Raw genomic sequence first — 11,262 nt, forward strand, 5'->3', positions numbered from 1 at the left:
AATACTGGTGTTTGTGTAATGTGTGAGGAAATATTCAGCTTGCGCAAAAAAAAAAAAAAAAAAAAAAAAAAGAAATGTAAAAGGAAGCAGAAATGGCTTTTGGCTTGTTTTGTGCTGCACCGGAAAACCTGAAACTTGGCCATTTCCTCTAGAGGAGAAATTGTCAGACAACAGCCAGGAGTTTCTGAGATATATTACATTATAATTAGGTAGCAGACTTGCAAACAACACTTTTAAAAATAAAAACATTTGCTAGTGGAGATAGTATGTTGGTATATCAGATATATCTGAAATGAATATGCTAATTTTGGGCTTCATATTCAAAATGCATGTGCTAATTGGAGCTGTGTATCTGAGGTACTGTTCCTGATGTACAACATGTCCAGAATGAAAATGGTAATTAGACTACATATCCAAGATTTGGTAACATATCAAACCCTGACAGCATTGACTTTTGGGCCACATGTGGCGTCTAGCTGGCACCTCTGGCTGAGATGTGGTAAGGCAAAACACATGAGGGCCACATCATAACCACGTTGGTTTGGGAATTTCTCCTCTGGGACAGTTATGCAATTGAAGCACTTGGCCCAGATAATAGATTTTACTTTTGGGCCATTTATAATTGGCAAATGTGATATGGTCAAACACATGAGGGCCACATCCTAACCACGTTGGTTTAGCCATACCTTTAGAATTGGAGGGAATTTATCCTCTGGGGCAGTTCTGTAATTGAAGCACTTGGCCCAGATAATAGATTTTACTTTTGGGCCACACGTGATTTGTAACTGGCAAATGTGATACGGCAAAACACATGAGGGCCACATCATAACCACTTCGGTTTGGCCATACCTTCAAAAAGTGACTGCCACCCCAATAGCAAATTTCCTTTGGCTTGGATGTGGCCCATTTATGGAAGTGAATGACGGCCCATATCTGGCCCAAGTATATGCAAGCTGTTTGAACTATAACATAGCCAGATCTCTACCGCAGCTGTACCAACTGCAAAGAAGATCATATGGCTCATGGCTGGGCCTCATACAGCATGCCTTTATGGCTGAGTTCTGGTAAAGCCTAATGGCCCTGATGTGGCCCACATGTGGCTGACAGACCAAAATCCAGATTTTACCCAGAAGCTAAACTAATTTACACCAAACCTTTTACCTGGCTTCACTTCCGAAAGTGGGCCAGGTAAAAGATTTGGTGTACATTAGTTTAGCTGCTGGGTAAAATCACATGTGGGCCACATAAGAGCCATTAGGCTTTACCAGAACTCAGCCATAAAGGCATGCTGTATGAGGCCCAGCCATGAGCCATATGATCTTCTTTGCAGTTGGTACAGCAGCGGTAGAGGTCTGGCTATGTTATGGTTCAAACAGCTTGCATATACTTGGGCCAGATATGGGCCGTCATTCACATCCATAAATGGGCCAGATCTTTGCTGTTTATTTGGGCCACATCCAAGCCAAAGGAAATTTGCTATTGGGGGAAATGATTATGCTAATTAAGTGACATATCCAAAATTAGGAAAAGTAAATGAAATGCAATTGTTGATATGTCAGACATGTCCCAAATGCAACGTCTCTAAAACACAAATGTGCCAAGCTGAATGCAACAGCTGGGACTTGAGTTTTGGGACATGCTGATTGGTGGATGTTGTGTGCTGTTTGGTTCCTTCTGTTATGTGTCACCTCCCTCCTGTCTTTGTGTGTGTTTTTTTCCCCTCTGTTTTCCCCTCCCTTTGTGTTGTATTGTCTCCCTGATTTGCAGGCTGGGCGTGGTGGGCTCATCTCCCTCACCTGTCCCTTCACGCACCTGGTTTGCATCTCCAATTATCTCCACCCTGCTACAGTATATTACCCCAGTTCAGACCTCCACTCTCCGCCAGTTTGTCGTTTGCTATGCGTGGTAACTACTCGGCTCCTAGATACCTGTTTGCTATCCTTGAAACTTTGACTTTTTGTAACTCTGGTTTTTCTCACTGTGCCTCCAGACCCGGCCTGCTCCTCCGTGCCCTGCCTGCCTCTCCTTGCCCAGCCTGTCTTCCCTGCCACGTCCAGCCTCGTCGGTGGATCTTCAGTGTTGTCTATTTTTGTGTGCCCACCGGCCTTAATTAAAGTGTTTTGATTGTTTCATCTACTCCGCATTGTGGGTTCAGTTCTGTTCTAAGCCTTGGCTTAACACCTTCTCCACCTGTACAGCGCAAGCTGTACTGGTCTCATTGTGCTTTACACAATGAGACCAGTGTGCCCAGCTGCTTCCCAGATGCCGTAGTTCAAAATTCCCAGACAGTCCAAACCCCTGCCCGCCCCAACCCACTCTCTCAGGTGGGAGACTGGAACCAATTGGCCCAAAAAATCCTCAGCCGTAGCTGCAGCTCCACCGGCTCGGCCCTCCTCAGCTGTCAGTCCTCAGTGCCAGAGCAAGCCCAAAGGAAAAGAGACAGTGTTGCAGAGGGTTTAGCTGAAATGAAAATAAATGTTGCCCGCTTTTGCAGCCAGACCAAAGGCCCAGGGCGCAGCCAACAAAAGGCCAAAACAAAAAATTAATGACCAAACTGAGCAGTGCGATGCCCATACCTGCTTCCCCCCTCCCGTGAGAAGCTTCAGCTTCTCCCGTGGCAGGGAACATGAGAAACCTCAATCCTGCCATGTCACCCAGTGAACATGCAGTGTGTGTCTAGGGGCCATACTGAAACCTCACCTCCAGTTGTGGTGCCATCTGTCCTGACAGGACAGATTCATGTTATCCTGGATCTATAGGCTCTGAACAAATTTCTCAGGAAATACAAATTCAGGATGCTCACACACGCATCCCTCTTATGTCTAGTAAGGCAAAACAGTTGGTTTACCTCCATCAATCTGAAAAGCGCATATTTCCACATTCTCATTCAGAAAGTATCTGAGATTTGCTTTCCAAGGGATGTGTTATGAGTACCATGTTCTTCCCTTCGGCTTGTCTCTCAGTCCGAGACTGTTCGTATGGTGCACAGAGGAGGCCATTGCCCCGCTGAGATGCCAGGGCATCCGCTTAGCGTCATATCCTGTCGATGGGAAAACGCAGAAAACACCATACTTTCTCCGGCACAGAGCATAGTCGTCCTGGGATTATCTTTGGAGTCGCTGTCCTTCACGGCCCTTCTCTTGGCAGACTTATACTTGTCTTATACTTTTTTGTCTTTGCAAATCTGTTAAATTCAGATTATGGGCTCTATTTTCGCAGACTGGGCGAAGCGCCAACTGGGTGTGGCCAAGTGGATTTTGCAATTTTGGCATGCCTTGTACCATGGCGCAAGTACTCCGCCGTTCCTCCTACCAGTGCAAGGGAGGAGAGAAGGCGTGGAGTGGGTTTGACACAGCCGATTCACTTTAAACCAATCAAATGAGCCCCTGTCCTCGCCTTTTAAAATGCGCTGCGCGAAGGCATAATGAACGTTTACACAATTGACATGGAAGTCTACTGCCGCAGGCGGAGCGGAGCTGGTGTAGTGGAAGTTTGGCTGACAGCCGCACGGTGCGCAAACATCACCAAAACCTCACAGGGAGGTTTCCAGAATGTCAGGCATATTAATAATGCAACAAATACCAACAAAATACACTATTCAATGCTACAATCTCAATCAGCACATAAATTTATCTCCATATGGACTGTCCCGTCACAGCTGATGTCAGATCAAAGGAGATTAGCACCGTTTGTGCTGATTGTGAGGTTTTGGTGACGTGTGCGCACTGCCTGCCTGTCAGTCAAACTTCCACTGCGCCGGCTCTGCGCCACCCTGTGCTGCGCCACCCTGCGCTGCGCGGGGAAAATAGAGCTCTAAGTCTTCTACTACTCGGTCTGATGTCATCTACCATCCTCATAGTCCATCTTGGTTGCCTCCACATAAGGGAATTCCAGTGGTGGGTGGCTTCCCTCAGGCTGGATCCTGTGCGTTATAGAGCACGGAAGGTATTAGTCACATTGGAGTGCGTTAAGATGCTGCCTCACTAGAGAGCCCCATCTTTCTTGACACAGGGGCACAATGAGACCAGTGCACATCTCGGGGCCTTGAACACACCTGCCCTGAGTCTGTGGGATTATCTCTGGTTGTCCTGATCCCTCTTAGTGTCTCCCTCAGCCTCTCATCTGTGTTCTCCTGTCTTGTGCTCCAGCCCTCCCAGTGTGTCATGTTATCTAATTGGTTCCTTATGTATTTAAGTTCTGTAATCAGTTAATCATGTCATGCTTGTGGTTTCCTCAGTGCTTCTTAATTATTTTTTTATTTTTTGTTTCCTTTTGAGCTAACTTGCCTGTTTGCTCCTGCATTTGGGTCCTACCAATCTCCTCACACATAACATTAACTGGTTCTGTACAAGAAGATGACATCACAGCTTTCCAGTTAGGGTTAGGGTAAGGATTAGTTTTGTGTGTGTGTGTGTGTGTGTGTGTGTGTGTGAGAGAGAGAGAGGAAGTGTGCAGCCACAGATTTTGTGGTCTTGTGTGTTTCTAAAGTTTTGACTTTGGCCTTTGAGTTAGCAGAACCACCGTTATGTCTCAGACTTTTTCACCCTATTTTTGTTTTCGTTGTTGTTCTTTTTTACGTTGTGGAGCATGATGGCTGTTGTCGTTGGACGTTACAAGGAGTTCCTTGCTTGTTCAACAGGTTCACTAGATCCTGTGTCACTAAAATGAGGGTTTTGGATGCTGATGGACTTCAGAAGCACGAGGACCATGTCTGTGAAAGTACAAACACCTCTGCATCCTGCAGCAAACCACAGTGGGTGCTGCACTGAAAGAGATACAAAACACTGAGCATGAAAGCAATGACCAATAGGGCTCAAAGCAAGACTCCTTCATTTCATTTCTGTGATCACACCAAAAACAGCATCAAGACGCACAAAGCCTTTTGCCTGGTTTTGTGTATAAGGTAGCAACTAGTAGTGGAAAAGACTAGGTACTTAAAATATGAGAATAAGTATTGAGTCTGTCTGTCTTGTGCTGATTGGTGGATATTGTGTGCTGTTCACTGTATCTTGGCCTGTGTATTCAAATAAGGAAAATCTAATGTTGCATGTCACAGAGCTCTGACTGCTGATGAGCTCACCAGTCTCACAATCATTTCATGAAATGATAACAGATTCTAAAACACAGGTTATGTGCTGTGGGAACCAAAATGTAAAGATTGGAGGATTGCGTGACAATACCACAAACTGGATATGCTATTTTCAAATGTTGCGTGAAAAACTTAGTTAAGGGCCAGGTTTATGCAAATCAACTTTAGTGAAATATTGATTGAGGAAATCAGTTCACCTTTCACAAAACAAGACACCACAACAAAGTCCTGACACATCAGTTTTCTTGGTTTATTTCCAGCCAAGGTTTTTCAAGGAACACATTTTAACCGTTAATTATTTGCTTAGTTAATAGCATCTTATTCTGCACTACCTCTTGTGCAAGGGTAGAGCATTAGTTATACCACATCAGTGCTTTCTAGCAGTCAGTAAGGACATTTTTAAACATGAACTGGTCTCCTAGTGTGCTTTTATCAGCATGGGGCTTAATAAGTGGAGAAATACAAAAATAGTCAATCTCCATCATTTAGACATTCTGAATAACTTTAATTTGCATGAATGCAAACACAACACTAAATGTGCTGATAAAGTAATCGCCATTTTGATATGTTGTGTGCCAGATTTTATGAATATGGGCTCAAATTTGTAAGAGAAGAAGGAAAAAAAGAGTTTTGGACAGACTTCAAAGTGGATGTCTTTAGCATCTTAGATTCTTGTACTTGTAGAACACAATGGTGTGGGGTCATAAGTGGTTTATAATGTCTAATAATGGACCACTGCTACTATTTTGTATCATGACAAGTAACTTATTAATTGTGAATCATAATTAAAAATGTTTTTTTTTTTTTTTTTTTTTTTTACAAGTTTGACAGGAAACTTCAGGAAAATCCATTTTATGCTTACAAAGAGACACTGCTAAAATCACCAGTCATGTTGCAGACAAGGAAAGCCTAATCGAAGTGCAGTTCTACTGCTTTATGCTGGAGTACACACAGACAGGGTCTGTGTTGTCCCTCTGTCTTCTTGGTCTGTGGGCCTTGTTTACACTTAAAGCAGCATAATGGAGGTTGTCTGCATCTTGGCCCTGGCAAGAAGAAATAAAACAGCAAATCAAACTTACAGCCTAAAAAAAATACAACCATATCCCACCGAAAAACATGATTGTTGAGCCATAAAAAAAAACTTTGTGCAGTCGTACAACAGTTAATCAAAACAGAAAAAAAACTCACCTCTACATGTTGAGTAGATGCAGTGGACCTTCTAGCTTGAGAGTCTGGTTGTGAAAGAAAAGACAATGAAGGTCGTCTTGCTCAAGTGCCATGTACACTGAAAACACACCATCAGATACAAAGAATCCTAATCACCTGTGCAGTGGCTACAGTTTCTCTTGTGCATCTTGTACACAGAGGAAGCCAGGATAACAACCAGGGTGATGGTGAATGCCAATGCTGCGCTCAAGAAATACACCAAGACAGGAGGAGAAGCCACCCCATCTGCAGACATCCACACATTAGAACAACTTGCAATGATTTTTTTTTCTGTGTTCATATTAAGTTTGGTGAGAGTGGAATAACAACTATTTATGTAATGAGACAACCTCTACTGAAAACATGACTCACTCTCAATGTCTAACTTGGTCCCGTTTCCAAACAGTATCTCCCCACATGAGAGCACAGCACAGTAGTAGGTCCCAGCATCAGACAGATCCAGGCTCTTCATTGATAGGTTGTAGACACAGGCCTGTGTGTGTGTCGTGGGTTTCCTCTCACACTGATCATCAGTGACTATGTGCATGTAAATGGCTCTTGGTTGAGAGAGTCCTGAGCTCCTGAACCAGTAAACACTGTGTTCTCCATCACAGGTGCCAGTGTGCACTGTACAGTTCAGAGTCACAGAGTCTCCTGGCTGGATGGTCTGAGACTCCGACTGATGGACGACAGCTTGGCTGTTCAGACCTGAACCCTTTACACTGAGAGTAACTCCATCCCCAAATTCAAAGTTATAGGAATAGCTAGATATGCAGAAATAAGTAGCGGAGTCTGAAAGTCGCAATTCTGAGATCTTCAACTGATTCCCATTTGTTTCAATTTCCAGTTTGAAACGTGTATCATTCTTGAATTCGTCATAAAAATTGGCATTTTTATCAAACTTAAAGAAGCTACACATGAGCAGTGGTTTCTGTCCCAGTGTTTGCTTATACCAGAAAAACTTAGGTGCAACATCACCTTCAAAAAAGCATTTCAAAGTCACGTTGTCCCCGACGTTAGCTGATAGAAAACCACTGTCTTGGTGAAGAGACAAGGACAATTTCAGCGCTGCCAGATGAAGTAAAAAGACCAAAGACATCCACAATTAATTGTATGTCATGACGGGGATGATATTATGATGTACATACTATGTTGCAGAATAAATTTAAAGAATATTTAAAACAATCATATGAAGATTAAACGTACAAAGTCAAGCTTAAAAAACAGTCTAAAAAGACGCAACTTACCCATGCTCAATATAAATATGCACATCAGATGGAAAGTTACGCTCGGAGGTGCCATTGTGTTCAAGAGTCTGTGCTGAATGAAGAGGATTTGGTCACACTGCACTCTTTAGAGACAAGACTGTGTTTGATTGGTCCAGCACAACTGACAGTGAATGCCCTATTTAGGCAATATTGAACACTGAGTAACAGCCCCCTACAGGGTCCATCCTTTAAAAGAGACACGTGGAAAGAGATACAGTATCTGAAGCGTAATATAACTCCTCATCCTGACATTAGCTTTAAAATCAGTAAACTAGAAATTACCTGCAAACACTGCTATAAGATACAGTTCAGTTTTGGTGGTGTGATCAACAGCAAGGCATCCCAACATGTAAAAACATTATGAAGAACACAAACAGGAGTACTCACTAAGTGTGAGGTGTGGGGCTCCACACCCAGGAAGTTTTTTATATCAACTCCTACGTGTTTGTCTGCCTCTGCCTCTCTGTCTCAGTCTCTCTGCCTCTCTTCCTCAGTGACTGGTACTTGTTGCATAATGTTCACATTTTAGAAAGATTTAAACTTCCATTATTCATACAGTCATGTTATCCCTGAGTATTTTAATGTCACCGATACACAAATCAAATAAGAAAGAAAGAATTCTGTTAATTGCTTGACTTACTTCAATTGTACTCTCCCCATGGAACACATTGGCAGAAATGTCTGAACCTCAAACATCTACAAAAAGTACTGATGTTTGTGTAATGTGTGAGGGAATGTTCAACTTATGCAAAAAAAAAAAAAAAAAGAAAGAAAAAAAGAAATGGAAAGGGAAGCAGAAATGGCTTTCCGCTTGTTTCAGGCTGCAACGGAAAACCTGAAACTTGGCCGTTTCCTCCATGGGCTAAATTGTCAAACAACAGCCAGTGCTTTCTGAGATAAGGTCAGGACACATTACATTAAGATTAGTTAGCAAACTAGCAAACCACACTTTTTTAAAAGTAAACCCAAAAAACATTTGCTAGTGGAAATGGTATGTTGATATATCAGATATCTGAAATTTATATGTGAAATGTGGTCTACATATTTACAATGCATATGCCAATTAGGCTACATATCCAAAATTTGGCAATGTCCAAAACTATTATGTTATTTTGATGACATATACAAAATTAGGCAACATACCTGAAATGTAATTGTTGATGTGTCAGACATGTCTGAAATGTAACATGCAACAAACACAAATGTGCCAAGCCTGCTCCAAATGCTGCAGCTGGGACTTGAACTGTCATAATTCTAAGTTTCCACTGTTTTGGACTTTTGGTTTGGACTGTACTTTTGTTTGTCTGTGTTTTCCCTGTGTTTTGGTGTAGTTTCTTTGCCCTGATGTGTCACTCCCATTAGTAGTTTCACCTGTGTCTGACTACTCAGGGCTCTAGTTTCCTGGCGCAGCGCAGGGTGGCGCAGTGAGGCGAACCCCGCGCAGAGCTAGTTTCGACCAGTGCAACCCGAGGGTCGCACAGTTTGGTAGTTTGGCAGACCGAGGTGCGCTAAGATGGGAGTGGCGTTGCAGCAGGGGGAGGTGCGCACACGTCACCAAAACCTCACAATCAGCACAAACAGTGCCAATCTCCTTTGATCTGACATCAGTTGTGACGGGACAGTCGATATGGAGATACATTTATGTGCTGATTAAGATAGTAGCACTGAATAGTGTTTTTTGTGGGTATTTATTGCATTGTTAATGTGCCTGACATTCAGGAAACCTGCCTGTGAGTTTTTGGTGATGTGTGCGCACTGCGCGTCTGTCAGCCAAACTTCCACTACACCGGCTGATCACCTGTGGCAGTAGACCTCCGTGTCATTTGTTTAAACATTCATTATGCCTTCGTGCAGCGCATTTTAAAGGCGAGGACAGGGGCTCATTTGATTGGTTTAAAGTGAATCGGCTGTGTCAAACCCGCTCCATGCCTTCTCTCCTCCCTTCCGCTGGTAGGAGGAACAGCGCAGTACTTGCGCCACCGCACACAGTGTGCCAACCTTGCAAAATCCACCTGGCCACACCCAGTTGGCAAAGCTGCGCTGCGCCCCGTCTCGCCTGGTCTGTGAAACTAGAGCCCTCAGTCTTGTTAGCCCTTCCCAGTTCCACACTTGCCCTGAGTCTGTGGGATTATCCCTGGTTGTCCTGATCCTTCCTTGTGTTTCCCTCAGCCTCTCCTCTGTGTTCTCCCGTCTTGTGCTCCAGCCCCTTCCCCAGGTGTGTCTTATCCGATTGTTTCCGTGAGTTCATTCGTATGATGCTTATGGTTTCCTGTGCTCCTAGACTGTCTTAGTTATTATAAAATATTTATGTTTCCTTTTGAGCTTACTTGCCTGCTTGTTCCTGCATTTTGGTCCTTTCAACCTCCTCACATGTAACAGAATGATTGGGCCAAACATGGACCCAGTGGAGCAACACCTTTTTGAAGAAAAGGGTTTGATCAGACTGTGGACAACCTCATGGCAGCTCAATCCCATCAGGAGGCTCAGCTCCTGAAAAGGATCTTCATCCAGCAGCTGTGCTTCAAGGGAGGCTGTGGGTGAGTCATTTTGTCCCCCACTTGGATGTTGTCCGTGAAAGACTGAACAGTTACCTGCAGAACACCTCACTGGATTTCCTGCAAACCTGTACCCCGGTCGAATGCCACTCAGCCTGCTACTCAGCCTTCCACTCAGCCTATTAGGCTGGGTTTCATCCATCTTCAGCCAGCCAATTCTGAACCGGTTCCATCCCTCAACCCTTTTCTGGGAAACTGTCCAGCCCTGGGACGTCCACGAAGCCACCAGTTTGCCTGGTGTCGGCACGCTAGTCAAGAGCATGCTAGCCTCCATCCAGCTTGCCAACAGCATGCTAGCCAGTAGCATAGCTTCAAGCCCCCGACTCCTGAGGTACAGCAGTAGGCCCCAGTCACCTGAGCTACAGCAGCAGCCCCGAGCAGCCCCAGTCACTTGAGCAACAGCAGCAGCTCCAGTTCCCAGTGCCCAAACCCCAGTCCCAGTCTCCTGAGCCTTATCAGCTGCCCTGTCCCAGTTCCCAGTGCCTAAACCCCAGTCCCAGTCTCCCGAGCTGCTGCCTCGGTCCCAGTCTTCTGAGCAGCTTCCCTGGTCCCAGTTTCCAATGTCCAAAACCCAGTCCCAGCTCCAGTTCCCAATGCACAAACCCCTTTCCCAGCTCCTGGTGCTCGTGCTGCTGCCCCAGACGCAGTTCCCAGTGCCCAAACCCAAGTCCCAGTCCTCCAAGCCTGAGCAACTACCCCGGTTCCACTCCCCCGAGCCCGGCGGCAACCCCGGTCCCAGCCCCCAGGATCCATGCAGCACTTATCCTGACCTCCCAAGACCATACTGCTGCATTCCTGGCATCCTGCATCACTGGTCCCACCGGCTAATCAGCTGTCATGACTGCACTCAGTCAGCACTGCCCAGCATCCCTGAGTCAACGCTGCCTGACTTTGTGGCCAGCCTGCAGTGTGATACCACCCACAATGCCACCATCCAGGGAGGTTCTGCCTTTGCCGACGATATCAGGGGTGGCTCCATTCTTCACATCGCCTCCTTGGTTCCACGCGCTCTGGCTATCCACCTGATCCCGGCCCCATTGCTGGTCATAAGCACTCTGGCTGTCTGCTCAAGTGCCGCTCTGTCCGTGTTTCTCAGTGCTCTTACCATCCACCCGTGTGCCACCTTGTCCTTGGTCATCTGCCC

At 45.1% G+C, this 11,262-nt stretch overlaps 1 protein-coding gene across 1 annotated transcript; it reads right to left on the minus strand.

Moving 5' to 3' along the window:
* Positions 1-6,015: 6,015 nt before the first annotated feature.
* Positions 6,016-7,581, minus strand: LOC115376192 (uncharacterized). The gene is made up of 5 exons (XM_030075686.1): positions 7,543-7,581; positions 6,668-7,363; positions 6,413-6,541; positions 6,278-6,321; positions 6,016-6,132 (listed from the first exon to the last, which is right to left on the minus strand). The coding sequence occupies exons 1-5, from the start codon at positions 7,565-7,567 to the stop codon at positions 6,016-6,018; spliced, it is 1,011 nt and encodes a 336-aa protein (XP_029931546.1). The 5' UTR covers positions 7,568-7,581.
* Between the last annotated feature and the right edge of the window lie 3,681 nt (positions 7,582-11,262).

This window comes from Myripristis murdjan, chromosome 18, assembly GCF_902150065.1.
Source record: "Myripristis murdjan chromosome 18, fMyrMur1.1, whole genome shotgun sequence".
In the NCBI taxonomy this organism is placed as follows: domain Eukaryota; kingdom Metazoa; phylum Chordata; class Actinopteri; order Holocentriformes; family Holocentridae; genus Myripristis; species Myripristis murdjan.

What these genes read in the sequence shown, in the direction of transcription:
- LOC115376192 (XM_030075686.1), bottom strand. Translation starts at nt 7,567, where the DNA reads ATGTGCATATTTATATTGAGCATGG. An exon ending in CATATTTATATTGAGCATGG is followed by an intron (nt 7,364 to 7,542) that starts GTAAGTTGCGTC and finishes TTCATCTGGCAG; the next exon opens with CGCTGAAATTGTCCTTGTCT. An exon ending in AAACTGTAGCCACTGCACAG is followed by an intron (nt 6,322 to 6,412) that starts GTGATTAGGATT and finishes TTTCACAACCAG; the next exon opens with ACTCTCAAGCTAGAAGGTCC.